Genomic DNA, 25,483 nt, shown 5'->3' with positions numbered 1-25,483 from the left:
CTCCATGAGGATGAGTGCTTTGCAACTTCTCCGCGGGCGGCCGTCTATGTCTCCTCATCCTCGCAAGCTCAGGAGAAGGAGTGCTCCTGTTTCTCCCCCAAAAGCCCAGTGATCCTGGATAACCTGACTCTGGTGGTCCCAACCAAGTCCGGTGGTCCTGGAGGACCCTAGGCCAATGGTCTCTAATCAAGTTGTCCTGGAGGACCCGACTCCGGTTGTCCTGGAAGACCCGACACCGGTGGTCCTGCAGGTCCCATATCTGGTGGTCCTGGAGGACCCAACCGTGGTGGTCCCAAGTCCAGTGGTCCTTGAACTCCCTGTCATGGCCATTGAGGCTGTCCCTGAGCAGCCCCCTCTCCCTGTCTGAACTGTCACGGTCAGAGAGGCGGCCCTCTCCCTGGGGCCGCACATGCCTCCCTGTTGGCTGCTTCGGCTCCCGATTCTCCTGAGCTACCCATTTTCCCTGTCTGCCTGCGCAGTTGGCCCTGCCCTTGTTCCTTGCCGGCTCTGCCCAATCTCCCTGCACCACCTTCAGCCAGGATTCCAGACACACCTGAGTCTTACTGGTCTATACTCCTGGCACTGAAGTTCTTGCTTTATTTTGTTAACACATCAGAGTTAAAGTTTACAGAGGGGAGCATCTGACCGATAAACAGGTCTCCTAGAGAATAGTAAACATATGACCGTCCAACTATTACCTCCAGTATGACCAGTATGAGGGACTACTGAGAGAGTGGAGCGCCATAGTACTCTCATACTACTCCCTACTAAGTAGCTCTTATTGGCTGATGATTTCCTATTTCTTCAGTTCTAGCCAACGACAGAGAGCATGCTCTGTCCTGAAACTCCTCAGGAACCATTGGTATAGAATGGAGAGGCGACAAATTAAAGAGTGAGAACGCAAAATCTGAGAGCTTATTCTCCTTTCTGTACTGCCTATCCATATAAGGAAGTTCTAAAATGCCATTTCCAATATGAATGTGATTTAACGATAAGCATATTGATACTTTTCCAAGTCCCATGCCATAGAAGGCGACAGAAGAGGAAGTGGGACGCTCCGCTCTCCCACTCTACCTGTCCTGTCTAGCCTATTTGACATGTGATCACAGAGGGAGCACATAGCTAACACCTCTGCAGTCCTGGCACTAGAGGGGGATGAGTGATCAATGAGGATCACACAAGTTGCGGTATTGTCCATCATCGATTTTTTTTACAGCCCAACTGTTATGGGAGCATATTGCTAACACCTCTAAACTCCCGGCACCAGGAATAACAGACAGATAAAGGCGCGGAATTTCCCCTCTTTCTTTTTTCTGTCCATATGAAATATGAAGGATACTGAAACTGCTTCTATATCCAGTTCACTGGAGGGTACCAGATGACAGAGTGGGACATGGTAGCGTGAAATGCCTAATCTTTTTTTCTAATTCCTCTTTTTATGTCTCGGGAGGCACATCAATTTCGACTCCATACTCCTAGTATTGGAACAAGCGACAGATGAAAAAGTGATGTGCAAGCTGATGATGTGATGTGCATTCACTTTACAACAGCATCGCCCATCCTGCACTAGGATGGACAGCAGGTAGAAGAGTGGGACGCGACAGCATTAGAGCCCAAATTCTACACCTGCAACACCCAATACAGCATGTTCATATCATCTCCACAGCGCAAGCTAATGGAGAGACAAATAAGGGAGTGATTATAACAATCACTCTACCTCCTCTACAGCAGTCTAGCTTTACAGATAAGGAGACATACTGATGCAGCAATGCCCATTGTGTTCAAGGTCACAACAGACAAATGGGCAGTGTGCTAACAGTGAAAAACTTGCTACCCTATCTGTTTGAAGCCCTTTAAGTGGATCACAAACGTGAACACTCCAACTTTGCTAAAGAGTGTGATTACAAGGGTAGCACAATATGTATCGCCGTAAACCACAATTTTGTATCACCGTAAACCAAAGGCAATCGACTAAAAAGTGGAGCAAATGTGCAGCCATTTTTTTTCATATAAAGGCAACTGCGCTTCCCAGGCTCAGGACATATATTATTCCTCTATCTCCTAGCTCAATTCTGGTGAAAGCTTACGCTTCTACTTCTCCAGGAATCCTGTTTGATATAGGTCACATGAGGACCTACCCCTGAAAAGCCAAAAGTTTCTTTGCACTTTTGGCTGAGATGACTTCCTTTAGATCCTCCATTGGCTTCTTGTGAGATGCCACCTCAAGCACTCAGTGACACTCTCCTCCTGACCTTGACTCCAGCTAGGGTCAGCAACAGGGTCAGAAGAGGGGGATGTAGAACCTCAACTGTGGCTGGGGATGTGGTGCATATGCGTTCTGAGATACTCCCGCTACCACATAAGCCTTGATATCGGGCCTGGATGCGCTGCACCGGGGACAAGCGAATTTTCAACCCGTGGCATCCTCGTATAACCACATTCAACAAGCCCCTTCATATTAGCATATCTGTTTGCAAGAGGGGCTTGCAAACTAATCTCACCACCTCATTATAGAATTTGGGGACGAAGAGAAGGCTCACCGTTGTGCTTGTGGATCACAAACGTGACCTGCGAGAAATCGCTCATCCAGTCTACCTCGTGCGGATTCCTCCCCCTCTACTGACCAATCTAGCTTTAATTTGGCCGTGGTGCGGGTCGTTACATCAACCAGATCCTCATATGTGGGGGTGTGGGAGGAGACAGTGTCACTCAGCATGTCCTTCTCAACAGTTCCTCATTTTAACAACATGCTCTCTGCCAGGTCCGAAGAAGCCACGAAGCGGGCTTTCGGATCTGGCCTGAGAGCGGGAGAGGTAGTGAATGATGTTTGATAAAGGGATAGACCTGTCTCAAGCTACTCAGCTGGCTCAACCTGTGACCCCCCTCAATCGCTGTGTTGCCTCGGCAGTGGCGGGACCCAATCCACGGGGAGCAAAACTTGAAAAGATCCATGTGAGAGCGGAACTTTTTCACTGTGAAGTGAACACAATGAGTACAACCAGCCCCCTTGAGGGCTGACTGAGCGTGCTCCATTTCAAGACATATAACACACACACATAATCACTTTGTGACACATCTCCTAAATGCACTAGACATTTTTTTTTTTTCCTAACCGCAAACACACAGATAATTCTTACACGCACTGACAAACATATGGCTTCCTAAAGACAAAGAAGCTGATGACTAGGTGCCCTCATATACCCTAGCGGCATGCCTGTGACATCACTGTGGTAGCCAATCAAGTTTGGTGGGTAACATACATGCTTCAGACACCAGCTCATGCGGTGTCCATGACGCAGATTTGAGTTCCACTTCGAAAGGGAACCTTCAGTATATAGATAATAATAAAACTGGAACTTTTGTTGCATGTAAGTGCTGCTGTAATAAAAAATGTCTGGTTCACTGTGAGAGAAAAAAACTCATTTTGAGAAAAAAAGTCTTTAAAGATAAATAGCAAATAGATAAAGTGTAATAAAATGAACACTTTCAGTATTTTTGATGTTTTCTTTCCACTAGAAGAAGAAGACATGTTATGGAAGCAAAATATCCCAAAATCTTAAAATTAAGTGCATGAAAAAACAATGGCTTTGACCATAGTGTCTTGCCTTAAGCTGTCTTTTCAAGCAGGGAAGATTGTGCATTTCCATCAAAGGTATAATTTCTTTAAAAAATCAGTTTGCCCCCTTACTGTCTCATTGTAGCACTAGCAGTGGAGGAGCGGGCTCGTCAGTTGCAGATGAGAGTGCCCTCCTATCGGTCGGGCTCTTCTACAAGCTTTGGTCACGACCCAGAGGCAGAGCTCAAGAACAGGAGAGATGTGAGTCTTAAACTGGCTTTTAGGTCTCCAACTCATTTGTCTGGCATTTAATTATTCGCCCACATTAATTTTTGTAAGTTTTATTGTTTTTTTAAAATGGTTCTAAATATTTGTTGTTTTCCATGGTTTAGATGTATAAAGACCAGAGGAGGAGTTGTGACAACATGTCTGCGAGGTCATCAGACAGCGACATGAGCGATGTTTCAGCCATCTCCCATGCCAGCAGTGCCTCACGGCTGAGCGCCACCAGCTACATGTCCATTCAGTCTGAGAGGCCGCATGGGAGAATAAGGTTAGCCTATAAAAATGCACAGAAACAAACACAAAGGGTCCACATTTAACAATTGGAAAGTACTGTGTAAGAATGGCTAATGTTGTAGTTAATTTGAAGCCAGTTATTATTAGAAAATGCAACATTGTACATTGTTTAAGTCAAAGTGTAAGAATAATAGTGTGACCGTCATTGAAATATGCAACACAAGCTACAGTACACAATCAGACATATACTGTAAACCCTCAAGAGTCATTTAATGACTAGAATATATATATATATATATATATATATATATATATATATATATATATATATATATATATATATATATATATATATGAAAGTATTTGGAAGTTTAGTGTAATTAATTTTTATTCAGTATAAATTCATTAAATTTATCAAAATTGATAGTAAATACTTTTTACAATGCTGTTCTTTTGATCTTTCCACAAAAAAATATGAATCCACAAAACCGCTTTCAACTCTGATAATAATAAGAAATGTTACTCTAGTACCACATCAGCATATAATCATGATTTCTAATGATCGTGATAATTGAAAGATGATGAAGACTGAAGTAATGGCTGCTGAAAATTCAGCTTTGACATTACAGGTATAAATTACATTTTAAAAAGTATTTCCGTAGAAAACAGCTATTTTAAATGTAAATTAAATAAATGCAGCATTAGTGAGCATAAGACGCTTCTTTCAAAAACATTACAAAAATCTTACCTACCCCAATGAAAATATAGATATATAAAATGCATACAATTTATGACCTTCACAAAAAAAGTAGCAAATACATTTTCTTGATTACCTCTTCATTGGAAGTTGACAAAAAAGTTGATTTTGTACCCTGCACACCAATGGGAAAAATAGTACAAAATATATATGTTTTAATAGCTACAAAATAGTTTTTCAACTTTTTACTCTCTTTTAATTTTCTTTAGCTCTCTGCTATTTTTCCATACTCTGAAAAATCATATTCTGTTCTGTCACATTAAATTATATTGTTGTTCACTTGCAATGTTTATGCATTCCCTCTCCTACAAATCATAATATTTTTCACTAGTAAAATTGCTAAATTATTCTATACCAGCAGTTATTATTCAATTCAGGTCACAAAATTATGTGTCCTCAGGTAGTGATATATCATGTTTGTCATTAGTCGTGTTTGACATTTGCATGCTTTTAGCTGTCTGTCTTATGCATGGCTTGTTACTTTTAAAACATTTTTATTTTCTGCATGATTTATCTTTATTTCTATTACGGCTTGTGCTCTATTGCATGCATGCATATTGCATTGGGGTCAAAGGTCAAAGTCGTTGGAGAGTTGTAAAGGAGAAGAGAAGAAGGATAGAAGGATTTCATGGGGGGTGAATGGAACAGACAACAGGAGGAGTCTGGGAAAGAGACGTTTCTCTGAGGAGCTTAAACGCAGACGTCATACGGTGGCTGGAGATATGAGGTAACATGGACCAGCTCCCCCTGCCCATGTCTTCACCTCAACCACCACCGGATAAAACTGTATCATTAACTAATACCAGAAACAACAACAAAAACAACATCTAGAATTGAGCAATCATATCTTATTTCTGCTGATTGTGCTTTTTAATTTTATGCACATTCTGCATTGTTTTACCGTTTTGTTTGCTAAAGGAACTATGCAAATCGAGTAACAGCACCCAGAAAATGTATATATAATCTTCCTCATCTAGAAGGCTGGCAGACTATTGCAATCTGTCATACTTCACTGGGACTTAATGATCCCAGTGATCCAGGCACCGTAGTCGGCTCTTTAAAATGGAAAAAGCATGCTCGACTACACCACACATCTGGACATATGCCCAGTTATAGAGTTCTTCACAAGCTTTCGATCCTCAATTGATGAATCACCGCTGCCATGATCAGTAGAAATGTACCAACAACAAAAAAAAATCCATTTACAGTACCACCTGCATACCAGGTAATATTGCAACGTTAAAAACATATATATTTTTCTATAAAAAAGAAGACTAATTTACATAGAAAGGAGGCAATGACAATGAAAATAATGAATAGAGGATAAACGCATTCCTTCTCCTCAAACAGAGCTTGTACATATATCATTAAAAGCCTTAAATTAACTTTCTATCTTTTCTGTCTATTCTTGTCTCTTTCCTAACACGTTTCGGGCTTCACTAACCAGTTATATATCTTCATAATTTATTTTTAAAAAATTATATATCAGTTTAAAGCCACACACTATGTGTCACTGGGTGAAGTCTGCTTAGTTCAAACAAACATAGTTAACTTGAAATATTTTGCGATGTGATTGAATTTTTTTTTTAAATTCTTTATAATTATAATGCATGCAACTATTATTACATATAAGTTGACTATGATCAATATTTGTGTAAGTTCATTTGCCACAGCCGTTAGAATGAGTTGAGTCAGTGAAGACAAAAAAGTGGTTAAAAATAGCGAAAAACTTTAAAGAAATGTTGACCAGTTTTATTTCTAAAATAGTTACTATCCCTTGTACATCCATATTAATTTAAAATGTTGATGTAAAAAAAACGTACAGTATGTGCATGTTATGCGTCAAATATACCTTAATACCTTAACTTTTACCAACTCTTCGTATTTTATTGGAATATTTTTTTCTGCTGTCTTAAAATGATCCTGTACACTACATTTAGTTTGAGACAAGGTTAATTGTGCATGCTGTTTGATTTCATTTGTATCATTTGTATGTTTTGCTTCATTCAAATGCCACTCTGTGTGTGTCTATGTGTGTCCTGTGTATTGTGTGTATTAGATCCCTCTTTGCATGCCTCACCTCATACCTCCCATGCTTGAATACTGAGCCAGCACTGGATCCTCCTAAACCCAGAACCCCGTCTGCTTACCCCTCTGTCACTGGCACTGCCCTCCAGCCTGTGGAAGAGAGACCTACCTCCTTACTTCCTATCCCCACCCTACATCCTACAGACAGGGGATTAGGTTGTAGACATGATGGGGAGAGTGCAACTGGACAGTCCTGCAGTACCTTGACACCGTCAGAGGGTGCAGACACACGGCAGCTCCTCCGAACCCCCAGGGGGCAGCAGAGGACATGGCTGCACTGTCAAAGTGTGATGCTGTGTCATAATACAGACAGTTTGAACTCCTGATCCGAAGATGTTGCTTTTTAATGAACACAATTATATTAAATCAGATGTAAATCAAGTTTTAAAGATTTCATGAATCAAAACACTTTTGTGGCTTTTAGACACTTTGTGTTAACTAGTGTACTTCTAAACACAATTCACTTTAAGTAGGTCTACACTTTTAAACTCTTCCAGGAAAACAGATCAGAATACTGATATTGATTACATTTTTGTCTAATCAAATGCTTTCCAGAAGAATGAGAAGTATTTTTCACATAGGGATTTAAAAAAAAAAGTTTACTTAATGCTTGTGAAGTTTAAGAGATTTAATCATGAACCAAACCAACCATCTACAAGGTATATCAATAATATTTTGTTTATGATTTTAAACAAAAAATAGTTTGAAAATCAGACAAAAAGAAAAAGGTGCGAGAGTTTGTACTTAACGGCTTCAGTGAGGGAAATAACTACAATCCCATGAAGCATTGCAAATGGCATAGTCAAATAAAAATGGAGAAATATACAAATATTCATTTTAAAGATGTTTGATTATATTATGTTTAGAAACAATTGGGTTTATTGCAAAATATGCATATTATGCATACAAATATTTGAGTAGTTTTTGAGTGCTTCATGAGAGCAATTATTCTCTGATTGGTGAAGATTTCTGCAGAATTATGGGTTGTGTAGTTTTTCACCAGAAATGACCCTGCTGAACTTGATTGTGTAAAAATATGTTGAAAATTTTAATAATGCAGGATGATGGCTTCAACAAAAGCATATATCATTGATTAATAACCTCCTAGCTCGCAGTTAGTCTGTCTTTTAAATGTTTAGAAATTACCATTTAAAATCAGTTCCCCCAAGCAGAAAATTAATGATATTTGTACTTTCGGTACTTACAGTATTCCACCTGCAACAAAATAGGAAATCACGAATCATGACGTAAACAAAAGGCTATTAGCTATTTTTTTTTTTGTTACTTTTTTTTAATCTGTCTCGCTCAAACTCAAAACACAGGAACAGGTGTGCTTGTCAAGTGTTGTCATAACTAGAGTTGACTAGTTTTGACTACTTTGTCATGATTCAGTCTAATTTTATGCAGATGATATTGTCCAAAAACAGAATTAGAACATTCTCTCTTCCGTACTGGCTTGTGCAAAATAATGTGATTGGACAAAACCAGCTATTATTTTGTGCTTAGATTAGAATCAGTAACGTGGTTTGTAAGCTGTTTTAGTAGTGTAACGTTACATAGCTACATCTTGAAAAATAATAAAGCATTAAGATCTTGAATATGGTTTTCAACAGTTGTCTCTCTCTTACCTTTATGTATCAACTGATTTGTCTCAACTCATCTCTCTTTTACAGTCGTCAAGTCAGAGCCTCGTCTGGTCGGAATATGCTAAAGAGCACAAGTGTTAGTGGTGACATTAATACATCAGAGCGAACAGACGGCAGCCAGTCTGACACTGCTCTGGGAACAGTGGGGACCGGAGCTAAAAAGCGCCGCTCCAGCCTCAATGCTCGATTCGTGGCTATTGTGGGAAACCGTCGCAGCCGAAGCACCTCACAGATCAGTCAAACGGGTCAGTGTCTTTAGCGCACGTCCTGATTTTGCAGTCAGACTCGTTCCTGTTTATTTTGTTGATCCTGGAACAACATTTCTGTCTGAAAACTTAATCCTAACCATATCCCTACCCCTAAACCTAACTCTATCCATGAGTTATCCCTAAAATCAGAGGGAAATAATTGGTGAATAATAACACTTATGTAGAAGCACCTAACCCTGGTTGTAAGCCTAAACTTAAGATAAACTGTAAACTTGTCTCTCTCAAATCTGATTGGTTGATTGGAATGTTGTTCCAGGATCAACAAAGACTCAGGTTCTGCGACTGTAGCTGTATATAACACAATAATTGTTGACAACAAACCTTGAAACTGCCACATTTACAATGATACAAATATTTCCAGTCCAATATTTCACACTTTTTTATTTATCAAAGAATACAAAAATCATGGTTTCCACACAAATAGGCTATTAAGTAGCACAACTGTTGTATAAAAAAAAAAAAAACATAATAAGAAGAAATGTTTCTTGAGCACCAAGTCTGCATATTAGAATGATTTCTAAAGGATCATGTGACACTGAATACTGAAGGAGTAATGGCTGCAAAAAATTCAGCTTTGCCATCACAGGATATAAAAATAGAAAACAGATATATTTTAAATTGTAATAATATTTCATAAAATTACTGTATTTTGATCAAACAAACAGCTTTGGTAAACATAAGTGACTTCTTTTTAAAAAAATATCTAAAAGACCCCAAAATGTACTTCAATTAAAAAAGTTTGTTTAGATGTTTTTGAGGTTACCTGACATAAAAAAAACGTGTGTTTGTCCTAAGAGATTGTTAGTGTTTTCACTAGACAAAACAAGAGGACACACAAAATGCAGTGTCATAAACATTAAGCCTACTTTTCTTTTTTCAGCCTTTGATCAGTATCCTGCTACGAGTTCAAATGTATGCTTTAGCTATGGTTTGTTTGTCCTCATCAAACCTGAATAGCATCTTTTCAAAAGGGGCACCTGTGGCCATTTTAGTACTTTCAGATGTCAGGACTGACTCTGCATTGTTTGGTATAATAAGACTTTCCATCAGGCGACTCATGCCACTGCCACAGAGCCTGTTTCTTTTGAAAAAAGTCTTGAAAGCACATTAGAGGAGTCGTAAGACCTGCGGGGGATCTGCATTTTATTCTCTCTGTTTTATGTAAGACAAAAGTGACTCAGGAGGAGACATGCCCCCCCTCCCCCTCGTTTTTTAAGACAGATAAAGGGGTGGTTAACGCAGTACGGTTAGCTCTCATCCCAGTGGGAGCTACAAGCACTATCAAATTATTTCGCTGTCTGCTTTAAACATCCAAAAGGATGTAGCATGTTAGAAAGATAGTGTGCAGCTTGACCGGAATTTTTTAGAAAGGACATCGATCTCATTGCTCTCTCTAAAAATGTATTACAGACAATCATGTAGGAGAGATACAGAATTTTTTTTTTCTCCAAATGAGTGATACAAACTTCTCTTAAAAGTCTTAAAAGTACATTCCTTTATTGTTTGTGGAATCTGTCCATCTTCAGAGGCGTCCAATAAGAAGTCGAAGGGCAGTCAAGGGACAATCCAGCGCAGTCAGGAGACGGGAATGGCTGTGGAATTGCAGAGGAATATGAGTCGTCAACCCAGCCGAGAATCCAACAACGGAAGCACGAACAGCTACAACTCAGAGGGCAGGTAAGTTTCCTTCTCGTTGCTTTATTAGATTATAGTTTGTAATTTTTTAAATGCAGCACTTCTCCCATGAGAGCAAGATTGGCACTGCATTGGTCACGCACTTCTCCAAACATCTGTTACGCGTTCTCTAAAACAACATGGAAAAATTTGTTCTTGTTATCTTTTCATACCAATTGCCAGTTCTTGTATGTACATGTCTGTCCCAAAGCAGGGGTCAGTTGGAGCAATTTCCTGTTCCTGTATTTACAATGATCCAAATGTTACATATTTTTTTCCATTCTGAAATGTCCTATCTTAAAGCGGGATTATTACTTTCTAGAAATAGCAGCCTCATTAAGTGCTGTTCCTTTTATCCAAACAACAGTCAGTAAGGCATTGCCATTATGGATAAACATGTAAACATGCTTCAAAAAGACTTTCGGTTTGTGGGAACACCATGCCGGAATACAAACCCACATACTTTGGATACATTGATCATTTTAAAGAGACCAATTAAAAGGAAATTGATCTCCCAAACTCTCCGATCCCGTTACTAGATTTTTTCTTTTATGAATCTACTATAAGACAGTAAGAACAACAACACCTGCAACACCTTTTTTCATTACAATGTTTGTCTTTGTCAGTCCAATTTTTCCAGCAGTTCGAGTCGAGACTCAGTTCAGTGACTTCCTGGATGGACTGGGCCCTGCTCAACTAGTCGGTCGACAAACCCTAGCCACGCCAGCAATTGGTAAGATTTTCTTTGTGATTTTTTTCAATCTTTTTTTTTTTTTTACTTTTCTCCCTTGTAGCATCCTATCCTTATCCCATTTCTGTCAATTGTTTACCATTTTTATTCAGTTATATGCAACTGATTGTGATTTAATTTGATTAAAGGGGCTACATGGAACTTTTCCCCCAAAATAAACGAAACAATAGCCTTTTTATTTTACCATGTATGACTCAAACATCTCCTGATGAGCATACTGACACCTTGTCTGCTCACAGTGGGTGCACCTATAAGCCTGTATCATATTTTTCCTATTTTCTGTCGGGTCGAATTTTTCCCGCGCTGTCTGCGGATGTGACGTCAAGCGCGTTCATGTTAAACGTTTCAGATCACTCAGAACACTTATCTCAAACAATATATGTATTTGACTGTTCTTACCTCTGTAAACATAATGTTGACCTGACCTCCTTGCAGCAGATGACTTGTGCAGTGTGCACGTACGAGCGAGCAGAAAGGAAGAGCAGTTCTGTTTTTTGGCCACAGGTGTCAGTCGCGAGTTTAAATTTCAGAAAAACGCATATAGCCTCTTTAACTACACAAGTAACTGCATACTGTATATAAAAATGAGCGAAGAACCAATGTAATGGAAGCGATTATGTTATCTAAGCAGACAAATGAAAAGACAATACTGTACAAAAAATGTGCTTTAGAATTTACTTTATTTTTCATATAATTGAACATAAGCTGGCCTACAGTTCATAGCAATTCATTTAGCAATCAAGTTCTTTTTAAGATAGACTTAGGTTCACATTGGATGCGTTTCAGTGATCTGTCTATGCTATTTTTGAATCATCAGTCTATAAAATCTGTCATATGGACATAATTTACCACTGCATCGTGTCACAGTTTTTAGCGTCTCTTTTCAAGACTTGTGTCAAGTTAAAAACAGTTATGTTGTATTCTAGTTTTTTTTCTATATTTGTACTAAATACAGTAAATTAAATTTACAGTCCTATTTTACTGACTTCAGTTCAAAATACAAAAGGTAACTGTCTTGGGAAATAATGTCAAATAATGTTTTTGCATGAACCATTTGAATAAATCCATTAAGCAAATGTACCATTTAAATAAAATGGCCAATTTAAGTTGGTTTTATTTGCATATTTTGTGATGTCCAGGTGACATTCAGATTGGCATGGTGAATAAGAAAGGCCAGCTGGAGGTGGAGGTGATACGAGCACGAGGTCTCATCCAAAAACCAGGATCCAAATCGCTCCCTGGTGAGCCCTTTCTGATGTATTCTGACCTCACAGCTTGCGATTCAAACTCCACATGTACAGTATCATATTACTCAGCCACATACTGTAACTCATCAAGCAGTTCTAGGTGATACAGAAAACAGCCAAATTTGCCAGATCTAGTCATACTTGATATGTTCAGTAATGTCAGTAGTATACATTGTGTTGATAATTGCCTAATTTGATCCATTCTGTTCAATCATAGCTCCGTATGTCAAAGTCTATCTTCTACACAATGGGGCATATGTAGCTAAGAAGAAGACAAAAATTGCACGCAAGACACTTGACCCGCTGTACCAGCAAGCACTGCAGTTTGAAGAAAGTCCGCAGAGTAAAGTGTTACAAGTGAGTCATGTGGCTTTTTTGCCTTTTTTCTACGTTTAGTTTATTTTTTCAGATTCTATCCTCTTGATGATGCAGTTGAACAAAACTTCTGTGAGAAAATGTAATTGAAGCTGCATGGGCTGCATGAAAAAGACAATTGTCTAATTTAAATAGATCACATTGTTGAGATTATATATTATTAACTTTGATTATGTGACCTGAGAGTTCCATCCACTGATGAATCAATAAACAAACTGTTGATTTCATCCTATTAGGTAATTGTCTGGGGAGATTATGGGCGAATGGACCACAAATCCTTCATGGGAGTTGCACAAATCCTACTAGAGGAGCTGGACCTCTCCAGCAATGTCATTGGCTGGTACAAACTTTTCCCGCCTTCTTCCCTTGTCGACCCAACTCTTGCCTCTATAACTCGACGTGCTTCTCAGACATCCCTGGACAATTCACCGGCACCTCCGGGGGTTCGATCGTAGTGGACTAACAATATAAAGCACAGTCAATACAAGCTGAGAGACAACAAGACAACAATAAGAGCCAGGCAGAAAATGCGATGAAATGACACAAAGCTTTGGTCAAATCTGACAATCACTCCTGTGACTTTGTTTTTATGTTTTCCTCTTTGTGGGTAGCACGTGTTCTGCCGAATTTGTTTGTTTCTCTCACTGTTTGTTGCGTGAGATTTAGTGCTGTCTAGCACACTAGCACGTGGGAAGCACCGCTTTAGGGTGACATAGAAAGCAGGGTGATATTCTGTCAAGTCTTCATTAAAGAAATGTACGTTAGCTAGTTTTTAACAGAGCATCAGAATGTATCAGCCCAAAAACAAAGGTGACCTCTGACCAAGGGATTGTGGGGCCTCAGCCGAGGCCCTGTCTAAACCCCGTTTGTACTGAAAGTCAAAGGTCAGCCACTGGAAAGACGTAGGGCGTCCCCTGGGGAGGTTGTCTGGAAGGGCAGGGCCTTTCTTGGTGCCTAAACCTGGAGGACCCAAAGCCATGGTTCATATCCTCCAAAAAGTTCTTCTGTTTTCAATGCTTGTGACAGCTAGCAGAGGCCACTCTCTTCTAGAAGTTATTTTATATTTGTTCAGTTTTATTTATTTATTTATTTTTAACATCTCTGGCACATTTTGATGAAAATCAAGAGGTTTGTGTTGTCCAGTGTGCTGTGAAAATGACAAGAAATGCTAAAAAAGAGATTGAAGACAACGTATCTGGAAAAATACACATTTATTTGCACAGTATACATTTTTATTTACTGAAACGATTACATTATCCTACAGTCCATTGCATACATCATCTTATTCAGTGAATTCAATCTGATTTGTAGGTATTTACACGTATCATTAAATGCATTTAAAAAGTATATATTTAATTAATGAAAAAACACTATGTACCAAGGTAAACATATTTGTGTACATGTAAGTTTTCTAATTTAGGGTCTTTGGTAAAAGAAATCTATACAATTATGTTTCCATCTGTTGAGTAAATCTTGATACATAGAGTTTTTTAGACATTAAACTAACTTTTTAAATTTGTTTGATGGTAAGTGATTAAGTGTACATTTTCCTTTTTAATATATATGGTTTTGCAAAAGCCACTTTCAACTTATACCACCCTGAGGTCACACGATTGACTCAAACTCTTCAACAAGCCCTTGCACATATGTCTTTATTTTAAATGAATAATACAAGCACAAAAGCTTGATTTTTAAATGAGATGAGAAAAAAAAATGCAAATTCCTCTTGTGTGTCTCTGTAAATGTTGAAGTGACCAATCAGATTTTGCCATCACAAACATAAACACCAATCATCTATCAGGCCACTGGCCCCTCCCTCCAGTGCAGTGGAGCAGCGCATGACTCGGATCAGTTCCCAGCTGCATGCACATTTTTGTAAAACAGACTACACAAATGTTAAAAAGTAACAGAAATAGATATGTGTTAGTTCAACATACTGTAGGCCAGCTTGTATGTTGCATGTACTGTACAGTTTGCTTGTACTTGAATATAAGAGATAAACCAAGAAAAAGAAGCCATTTGCTTTCACTCAGACTTTTCAGATCAGCTTAAAAAAAACAGTCCATGTCCTCCATTCGGTGCTGAATGTTGCAACATTTTTTTTCCAAGTTTTTAATTATTTATTTTTAGCCTTTTTATATACCTTTGGGGAAATGTGCTGTACTGTAACACTGAACAAAAGCTAACCTCCTTCCTGTTTTACAGATTTTACTGAATCATAATTTACATCAAAACCACAGAAATGAACCTATAAAATGTGTATACATCCAATCAAGTTATTCAAGAGTATACCGATATCAAAACAGGAAATGTCAAAAATATATCATACATACATAACCGTATACATGTTAAATATAAATGTAGATGCACAGAGACTAATTAGCGCATGTGTTGTAAATATGAGATAACCATGTGGTTAAGCCATATTTGCAAAGGGGCCAAGGCTTACTTTTGAGAACAACCATCCCAATATGGGACCGCTGAGCGGACACCTTTCTTATCATATGGGTCCAAATCTAGAGCTCTCACTGTCACTTTTAGAGGGCCGAACCACTCCGCTCTGAAGCTGTAGCCAGATCGTCATTTTCTCTGTGCTTTCGAGCCAAATTCTTCACCTCTGCTATGAACACGAAATCAGAAAAAAAGATTGTTTTTATTCATGAGAGACAGGTTTTATTTTACTTGATCAGTATTCTTGAGTAGAGGGGAAAACAATGCTGACTGTTTACAACTCCTAGTATGTGTTTCACTGAGATGATGAAAAAGAAAAAGTATTCACTGCAACATTTCTGTTTGTATACAGGTGTGGCTCATATGATGTGTATGTTTTATATTTAAAAGAAAAAGAAAAAAGTTAATTTTTATTATTTCCAAATAAAAAAAAGTGTGTGGAAGAAATTTTCAACCCAGTGTTTATGTTCTTCTCTTTTTCATTTAACTTTTTATGCATCAACAGTGGTTAGACAAACAAACCTCACCTCAGCCCATATATTATCCCAGATTTGAGAAACACTAGATTAGAGTTACACTAACACTACTAGAGTCACTACTAGAGTCACACACTAGAGTCTCTACTAAACACTAGAATAAATAAATGTAATCGCTTTTGACCTCAGACTTTTCTGACCCATACATTTATCATGTACTAGTGCATTCATATAGTGTTGGCTGACATCTTGAGATTTGATTTAGGAACAATAACATCTGTATGCAATATGTTTTGTACGACCTCATCCATGATGGAATTGGCTATCCCTCAGGATTTTCCACTAATAATGTTTATCTACATGGTTCATAAGTAAAACAATAGCAAACAAAAACAAAGTTAAACATGAATAATGTCACATGAGACTGTTATACATACAGTACCGGTCAAATGTTTGGAAACATTACTATTTTTAATGTTTTTCAAAGAAGTCTCTTATATGATCCTCAAGCCTGCACGTATTTGACCAAAAATACAGTACTATTGTGAAATATCATTACAATTTAAAACAATGGTTTTCTATTTGAATATACTTTAAAATATAATTTATTTTTGTGATGCAACGCTGACTTTTTAGTGATCCTTCAGAAATCATTCTAATATGCTAATTTATTATCAATGTTGGAAACAGTTGTGCTGCTTAATAGTTTTTCTATTAACCGGTGATACTTTTTTTAGGATTTTTTTTAACGAAAAATAAATAAATAAAAGTAATTATAAATCAAAATAGAAATCGTTTGTAACAATATACAGTTCAAAAGTTTGGGGTCAGTCATTTTTTTGTCTTTATTTAAATTAATAGTAAATTATTACTTTTATTCAGTAGAGATGTGTCAAATTGATAAAAAAAAGTGACAGTAAATATTTATATTGTTAGAAAAGATTTAATAATAAATGCTGTTATTTTGAACTTTTCCTTTTTGAACGAATCAGAATCCGAAGTGCAGATCGATGCTCTAACGGCTAATATTGCCCACAACCCATTGCGCACTGGACTAGGATTCGATTAGAACTACAAAACATGTTGTTGTTGTTTAAACTAGGCTACATGCTAGTCGGGGTTAGAAAGGTTTAGATAAAGGGGCTTGAATGATTAATTATCAGTATCTAAACTGACGAAAATGTATTTATTAGATGTTATCTACATTATATTTCATCTGCAACAGCATGTGAACTTTTGTAAAGATAAGTTCAGCCATTAACTTTTAAATACATCATTATATTCAAATTGCAAACACGCGAGGAGACTCTCCGCATAAGGACCCACGACTGGCAGATTAACGTGCTACAACATTTCTCTCCGAAACGGTAGGAAATTAAATTACATTGAATGGAGGATTTTAACTGTGACAAGATGATTGACAGGAAAGGGCAGTTTACGGTGACAGGATATGCGCTGCCCTTTAAAGATGACGAAGTCGTATAAAGCTTACTCTTTTGCTACACACTCAAAAGTATTTACTTTTTCTTCACAGTAGGCTACATAACTTACTTTTACTGCGTAGTGTTATGCGAATTGAAACAGCTGACTGCGTTGGCGCCGCGTGAGACGGTTGTCCTCACACTCACCAGCAGAGGGCAGACGTTTGTAAGAATTCTTCCAAGAGTCAGCGCTGTGGATAATCATGAACTCAGCACTCTGTAGCGTCAGGGGGGCTCGTTTTGTTTGCAATGCTCAGACTTAACCCTGCGGTTAATAAAGAATTGAACTTAATTTTAGACCGTAGATTTTAGAATTAATTAACAGCGAGAGCTAGCCCAAGAACCAATATGTCCACGTCAGGCTACTTCAAACAGAGATTGTAAGTAGCCAGACCTCATTAATGTAGACAACCTACTTACCATTAAAACAATTAGACTATTAAACTCCGCCTGAAGCAAAAAGTAACAATTTGCAATTCACCTAACGTATATTGTCCGTCGCCATCTATGTTGCAGTCAGTGTAACATGATTGCATGTCCTTCCCTGCCGCCTCGCAAACTGGCGTCACAGCAATTAGCCTGATACATGTCTCTGTGTTGTGTTCAGCCAATGACCCCAGTGCTCCACTCGTGACTGATAGCAAGTGATGGTAGTGGTTGCAGCAAGAGTGGGCATGGCAAGCAGGAATGATTCCATTGTGGGCTTTACTGGATCATTCTCTCAAGTTTCTCACAATATAAAATACATAACAGAACGTGTCTCATTAACAGCAGTCCCGATGTAGCACGCAGATGGAGAAGGGTATATTTCTATTCTTAGTCCTTGATGAGACAGAATTAATTTTGAGTCTGAGGGTAGGCTAATTATGTCTCGAATGTAACTCCATCGCATGTTTTCATACTTTCTATAGTCTGAGTCATTGGATGTAAGGTTGAGAAGCAATGAATGCAGCCCAATATGAGCCACATGTAAATGATCACTCATCAGCGTGAAAAAGGGGGGGAAACTTAGCCTAGATTTAACAGACATGTCTATCGATGTTGATCTGAGTCATGGAACAATTTTAAAAGGTCTTGGTAGGCTATTAATTGCTTTTGAAATAGTAGCCTACATATTTTTTTGGTGGAGAAAAAAACACACACGGAATAACTGATTTTACTGGTCCATGGTAACGCTCAATTGATCAATTATTTAGCACAGACATGGAACAAATCCTGCGCAAGATTGCTTACTGTATGTACAATAGCCTATGCTAATTGTGAACGCAAGAAGGCGCTTTGAACTGAAAAATAGAGGAAGCACGCAGTCAGAAGACGAAAGCCACAGTTTCCCTCATCATGACAGCTGCATGGGATTTATAACGGAATCTTTTAACTGAAAGCCAATGAAATTGATGGAAGATCTCTAATTCAAATTCCGTTACTGTTAGATTTTTACGGATTTGCACTTTTCCGTGCGCTCGTGTTAAATATGTTGGTCTGCTGTTAATTAAACTTGGTTTCTCCCTCTTAAACATTAACGTTAGTTGAGCAGCGACTTTTAACTGACAGTTAAACTCAAGCGTCTAATTTGAGAATCAAATACTCAAATGGCTATTTTGCATGCTGGCGGAATTCCCCAAGATGAATAGCCTGCATATGTAGCCATATATTTTTTTCTGCTCACAGATGGATCATGATACAGCAGTAGATCAGGGTTTAACTGCAGGGGAGGGCGAGCATGCCCACACAGAAAACAGTGTGCGTGTGGATTTTTATTTTGGGTTCAGTCACATGGGCTGTCTGACAGTTGGCTACTACGGAAGCTCTATAAAAGGGAAAATTTGATAGTCTAAATATTTAGCAAAGCCTTCAAGGAGACATTTAATTCTAATATAGGATATAGCCGAATCAATTTTCTAGTTATTCAGAGTTTAAATTATGCAATCACTCATACAACGAATTTCTAAAGCAATTCATGGGGCTCAATTTGTTGACGTTAGTCTGTGTTTTGAAAGAGCCGACATATAGGCTAGTGTTGCTATGGTTACCTCCTCATGCAAACCAAGTCCCTTTATAAAGTATTTGGGCAAACGCGATTTGGTGTATTTTGAAATAAAATTAACATTTAAAAACGCTGAAACGTTCCATAGCCTAACCTAATATGCAGGGAAAAAAACTTTCCGAGAGACCCGTCCATCAGTTTGCTTTGAGATTTGAGGGGATAAAGACAGCTTATTTTAATAATTTGCATCCGTTTTGTTTTCTTTTTAACACGATGATTGATTCCTGAAAGGTAGCAGCTTTGTGGTCTGTCACTGAGGAACTGTATCATATCATCAGTTCAACTTTAGGAACTAAGATTTCAAGAACAAGTTGTTACGCAAATAAATATTTGACTATACACATGAATCTTCAACCGTCAGCCTTATTATCAGCCGGCAGAAACACTGAAGTCCCGTTGTTCTTGTCACGAATTACCGCAGGCTCGCGTCGGAAAGGACAGCGGATGCTGATTGGGAATATTTACACGCTTATTACTTAACGCGTTATATGTGTCCTTGCACGAGCACGCAGAATGGCACAGTTGATTTCCTGTGCGCAGTGAGTGGAGCGACATCAAAAGCGCGCTCTGGAGTAACACGAGCTGTACACGCAAGACTCAACTGCAGACATAAAGTCACTTTGACGGGCTCTTCTTGTGGGTCAACGCCACAAGCAGTGACATTATACGCTTACCATTTACTGAAGTGTGTCCATAGAAGCGAAGAAAGTGGCGTTCGCGCGTCACGACCGAAGGATAATTGTACTATATTTTGAATCTTTTTGACATTTCGCGTTGGTAGTTTCTCCCGTTTCATCTACCAGATATATAACAATACGCATGCCACGCGTGTTTGGTACTGCTTTGGTGATGCCATGCCCCGCAACCACAGCGGAGATGAGGTCGGCTCCGGCCTCTGGATGAACACTTCTCCCGGGCACCACGCCGAAAGTTACGGATTGGATCATGTGGAATGTGGTAATAGAATGAAGAACAATTGTTCACGGCCGGGGGACGGCCTGTTGTCCGCATCTCATGCCGGCACAGGTGCATCGGTTACGGAAAGAGACCGGGGGAAGCAGGGCGCTCGGCTGAGTCTGCTCGGAAAGCCACTGGTGTACGGAGCGCAAAGCGGCCGGAGAAACGCGCGCTACCGGAGGTTTCAGAACTACCTGTACAACGTGCTGGAGAGACCCAGATCATGGGCTTTTATCTACCACGCTTTTGTGTAAGTGCAGCGTTTATTAACATTGTGCTTGTGTGATATGGAAAGCGTTGCTTAATTTCTCAAAGTTTTTCAACTAGAAAATGTACCTGTTGCTTTTAAGGTCTTTTCGTACTATTGCCACGTATTCAAAGGAAACGTCCCTGGGATGTGGGATCTGTGTATGTTTGATATAGGCCTACAGAGAACAAGATGTGGAAATGAAATGGTAAATTATTCATGTCTCTTAAGGAGAATATGATATTCGCCTTTAACTTCATGTTGTGTTTACTCTGCCTTTTATTTTGAGATGATAACAGCAGAGCGTGTTCAGCTGGCAGACCACACAGAAATCATCACAGTATCAAAATGGTTGTATTTTTCTTTTAAGTTTGGGTCTTGAATTTTCAGCCAACAAAGGAATTGTAGTCTACTAAAAAACCTGACATGCTAAATGTTCATTCAGAATAAGACTGATAGTTTGATTATTATGTGATCTGATTTGGGAAGCCTTGAAAGACTTCAAGAGCTTCTCATTAGCTTTAGACACTGACAAACAAACACACTCAGCAGGCACAAACAGAGACACAAATATATAGGAACAATTTTTAAAACAAACATTTTTATGTTGTTCCAACTTTCTTAACTTGAACACAAAGGGAGATGTTTTGCAGCATGTCCTGGTTTCTCTTTTTCCCACACATGATTTGGGGACTGGAGCTTCCAATATCATGAAAGTGCTGATGTTTATCTGCTAGGCTATATTCCAAGTCTTCATTCATGAAACAGACATATTTGGTTCACAAGTTTAACTTAATGGCTTCCACTGAAGGGGAAGATATTCAGTACATAACATCATACATTTGGAGTATTCCTCACATAGACCTAGTAGCTTTTGTATTACTCCAAAAGACTTGTAATATCAAAACTGGTTTGGAATGACCCGAGGATAATTAAGCTTGCATCATGTTTATCTTTATTTGGATTCAGTCAAGGGGAGTTTTTTAGTTATGCTTTTTCATCTTAATTTCCTTACGGCACAAATAGATGAGAAGTGACCCAGGTTTATGAAGTGGTCAGTCAAATTTCTTCCTCTAAAGAAATCTAATTTCCCGTTTATGTGAAAAGGTCATTTGATGGCATGAGGTTTTGTGCAAATCTTGTGTCCATGCACAGCCTGCTGAAAGACAAGAACAGGCTTCAACACCTGCACATGTTATCTAACAACTTTAAGCGGGAGCTCTTGTTTTCATTCCTTCAGTGCTTTGTTTATCCGTGCAGTTGCTCATAAAGTCCATTTGATTTTAGGATTTAATTTCACTTAGTGTTGCATTGGGAAGTTGAGACATGTTACGTTACTGTTTTTTTCTGTCTTGTTGTTGTGTGTTCCACAAGGATAAGGGCAAGTCAATTCATTCCTCACCAAGTGTTCTTTGCAAGCCCAAACACGACACTCTTCAAATAATGAAGGGTAATAAAGGAGGAGGTTTGAGTGTATGAGAGATAAGGCTTTTGCCAAAAATGTTTATTATCGTCAGATTTTTGCGATAAGGATTGATATATTGGTCTAGCCTACATCAGGGAATATTTTGAGTATTATTAATTATTTTATTATTCTTAATCAGACATTTTAGAATCTTATGATATTATTTTCTGTCAGATCTATTTCGTGAATGGTTCTCAAAAGATTATGTTGATGTTATGATTATATAAATGATTATAGTTATGACATACGATTATGTTGTAAATTACAATATCGGGTCAAAATGCAATGAACATGAAATCGGTTTTGTCTCTAGGGTGAATCTGAATGTTACAATACAATTACAATATTAATTTAGTAAAGTATATTGAGAAGAAGCATTATTTACTTTAGAGAAGCCACACTGATGTATAAACTGTCTCTTTATTTAAAACCCTCTCCTCTCACTGTTGTTCCGCACTCATCATGAGACATCCCTGGGACGAAAAACTTGGGGGTGCGACTTTCCGGGAAGCCCGACTTTTACTCAAGAAGCCCCTCACCCATGCTACCAGCTTATTCGCTGCTTGTGTCACAACCAACTAAATACTTCGGCTATGCTATTGGTAGTTATAGGTGCATTTGAGCCCCACTGGATTATGTTTTATCACTAGATCACAGAGAGAGAGAAAGAGAATAATTAATTAAATCAAAACAGAATATAAAATGATTCAATAATCTAAGCAGTTTGGGAACGCAAGCTCTGTCACGTCAATGCAACTCTGTGTTAAAAAAAAATATTACATTACATCCTAATGAAATCATTACAACCTCAATTTTCCCAGAATTATCACCTTCTTCCTTCAGCCCTGATGCTTTTCAGCAGATGCTTGGCCTCGAAGCCTCATAAAAGTGTGACACTTGAAGGTGATTGACAGCTGATAGAGGAGAAAGAGTCAGCAGGCATTTGAAAGGAAAGTGACAGTTGCTCTTATTTATGTCAGTCAGGCAGAGCGCAGAGCCTTTTTTCTGTGGGGCTTTTAAAAATGGTTCTCATAATATTAGCTAACTCTGTAAAAAAGAATGTGCAGAATTATTCTGCACTCGGCTGAGTGACACTATTTTCCCATTGTTTAGAGAACATTCACACAGAGCATGTTTTTCCATTCGAATGCACTTTTACATTGTTTTTTCTATGTAAACACGCACTAGATGGACGTGCATAACCGCTGGGCTCGCGTCTTTTGCAATGTAACGTGGTGCTCAAGTTAAAATCAGTTTAACGTTTTAAAAAAGCATCTTGAGACCTTGCATCCCCCCCCCCCCCCCCCCCTATTCTGATGCCCACTTCCACTTCTTGTCTAAGACTTGACAAATGTTTGTTTTTTAGAACCTCTTAACCATTTTGGTTTTCACTCTTGCACTGGCATTTCAGGCATGTGATAGTTTGACCCTTTGACGTGTTTGATCACCGTTGTGACCATTCAACATGAAGTGCGTGCGTGGGGAGTGCGTGCGTATTACATGCCATTAAGTGCATTATATGCACGTGCACGTATAAATGGCACGAGAAATAACATTTGTCGTATAGATACGCACTTTCATGAGATCGGGCTGGATCATTCTAATCTAGTCTGGTCCCTAATCAAATATTGTTTATCTTCAATGACCCAATAGGCCTAGTAGCCTTTAAATTCAAGACGCTATTTATGTTTCGAATAAGTTTAATTGTGCAACGCAAAACTAGCCTAGGAGTACGTAATCAATATACTTTTGCACTTTGACTGACGCTGAGCATTTTCATATTTCACAACTGTTCAGGGTTGTCAACCACAATGTTTATTTTAGGTTTCAGACATTTAAATACACATAAGTAGGCTATAAGCAAAAATATTTATAATTTGTCAAATACAAAATTATGTCTATGGAAGCAAAAAATCTATGCAAAATTAGCAGGGGGAAAAAACGGTTCATTCATGTCTAAAACACATTGTATTTACACACATTGAGACATTTAGGCCTAATATGTAATTCTAGATTAGAATTCAACCAAGCCATGTAGCCTAATAATCAACAATATTATTGGTCTGCCTTAGGCCCTTACTTTAGTTGGACGATGACGCAATTATCTTCTAGAAACAAACTTGTTGTATTATTTTAATGTTATCACTATGAAGCTGCTTTGATACAATCTGTATTGTAAAAAGCGCTAGGCCTATATAAATAAAGGTGACATGACTTTAGTAGTAAAGTTTACTCTATTCTTTGCCCAGTTCACCAGCCATTTTCTTTCGTCTTTCTGTAGAAGTGGATGTATTACCTTTTGTACCAACAAACTCTAGGTTCTAGATTCTAAGGTTTGTGAATATTTTAAATGAAAAATAAAAATAAATAAAACTGCTACATCAGTCATTAATCGCTATTGTGGTTGAGGTGTGTCAAGCTTAGGCGTCTCCATGGAAATAGAAATGTGATACATTCTGAAATAACGGCCACCTTAAAAATCTCACCCAGGGGGCTCAGCTTGAATATTTTAAATGTGTGTAACTGAAGTCAAATCATACACACCACTGCCATACATAATTCTGTAGATGTAGTTGTTATTAACCTCTTAGTGGCTATGCTGCTCTGTTTTGATGTAACATTTTACCGTACTCTCTCCCTCCCTCACACTTTCACACATATACCACACATTTACACATGCAGTGTCCCCATTTCCTCTATACAGCTGTTTTCTAGTCAGGTCATGCATATTCTTTTTTTTTTTTTTTTTTTTTTTTTTTTTTTTTTTTTTTTTTTAGGTCATGCATATTCATAGACATAGTTCACCCAAAAAATTACGAAAAATATGTGTTTTTGCTAATGCAGTGAAAGCCAACACTGGGCCTTAATGACGTTATTTTGGAAGGACAACATACTTTTTTCACAATATCTTCTTCTGAAATTATACATTAGTCAACGTAAACTGCAATTCACAATCCACTTACTGACTTACATCAATAATGTGATGTATTTAAAAGTGAAAAGTTATTTAATCATGAGAATAAATGTTGGGCAGGAGTGGATTGGATCGTAAAAAAGTGAGAGCTCTACACCAGAATGCAGCCAGACCGAATATGAATTTAATAAATAGCTTTTTTTGATATTGGTTAGCATTTTTCTAATATCTGTGATGGACTGGCCTTCCATCCAGGGTGTTTTCCTGTGGGATAGGCTGGCTCCAGTATCCCTGTGACCCTACATAGGACAGGCGGTTTGGAAAATGGATGTGTGAATGGATTAACCAGTAGCCAGTGTGAAGTGATGTCAAATTGCTCACTTTAAGAGCCAGGAACAAGCTTGTACATGAAAGTTCATATTTTTAGTATAAGAGAAAGAATATGTGTGGGAGTTCTCTTCTTTTTCTTCTAACACGCAGTAAAGAAAGTCTCAGAGAGTCAAACTAAAAGTCTGTGAAAGAGTTAGTGAGATAAAAGGCAAGGTATTTTGATAATCAAACTCTTT

At 38.2% G+C, this 25,483-nt stretch overlaps 2 protein-coding genes across 9 annotated transcripts in view; both read left to right on the top strand.

The window, feature by feature from the left end:
- The window catches only part of rims1b (regulating synaptic membrane exocytosis 1b), an 81,305-nt gene extending 65,520 nt beyond the window's left edge, over positions 1-15,785 (top strand). For 2 of the 4 annotated variants that reach the window (XM_079616660.1, XM_079616661.1), the window contains 9 exons: positions 3,702-3,817; positions 3,949-4,109; positions 5,407-5,559; positions 8,594-8,811; positions 10,362-10,512; positions 11,136-11,242; positions 12,400-12,501; positions 12,725-12,864; positions 13,119-15,785. In XM_079616660.1, coding sequence (XP_079472786.1) covers positions 3,702-3,817; positions 3,949-4,109; positions 5,407-5,559; positions 8,594-8,811; positions 10,362-10,512; positions 11,136-11,242; positions 12,400-12,501; positions 12,725-12,864; positions 13,119-13,337 — 1,367 coding nt within the window. In that variant the 3' untranslated portion in view covers positions 13,338-15,785. Of the gene's footprint in view, positions 1-3,701; positions 3,818-3,948; positions 4,110-5,406; positions 5,560-7,137; positions 7,293-8,593; positions 8,812-10,361; positions 10,513-11,135; positions 11,243-12,399; positions 12,502-12,724; positions 12,865-13,118 lie in introns of those variants that run through there. The other 2 variants (XM_079616663.1, XM_079616662.1) reach the window with 2 other exon arrangements.
- Positions 15,786-16,818: 1,033 nt separating this feature from the next.
- Positions 16,819-25,483, top strand: part of kcnq5b (potassium voltage-gated channel, KQT-like subfamily, member 5b) — a 110,258-nt gene continuing 101,593 nt past the window's right edge. For 2 of the 5 annotated variants that reach the window (XM_079616667.1, XM_079616666.1), the window contains exon 1: positions 19,848-20,541. In XM_079616667.1, the coding sequence (XP_079472793.1) occupies positions 20,189-20,541 (353 nt within the window). In that variant the 5' untranslated portion in view covers positions 19,848-20,188. Of the gene's footprint in view, positions 17,177-19,773; positions 20,542-25,483 lie in introns of those variants that run through there. The other 3 variants (XM_079616668.1, XM_079616669.1, XM_079616665.1) reach the window with 3 other exon arrangements.

The sequence above is a fragment of the Phoxinus phoxinus genome (assembly GCF_949152265.1).
Source record: "Phoxinus phoxinus genome assembly, chromosome: 6".
NCBI classification, from domain to species: Eukaryota; Metazoa; Chordata; class Actinopteri; order Cypriniformes; family Leuciscidae; genus Phoxinus; species Phoxinus phoxinus.
This window is presented reverse-complemented; position numbering and strand designations above follow the sequence as displayed.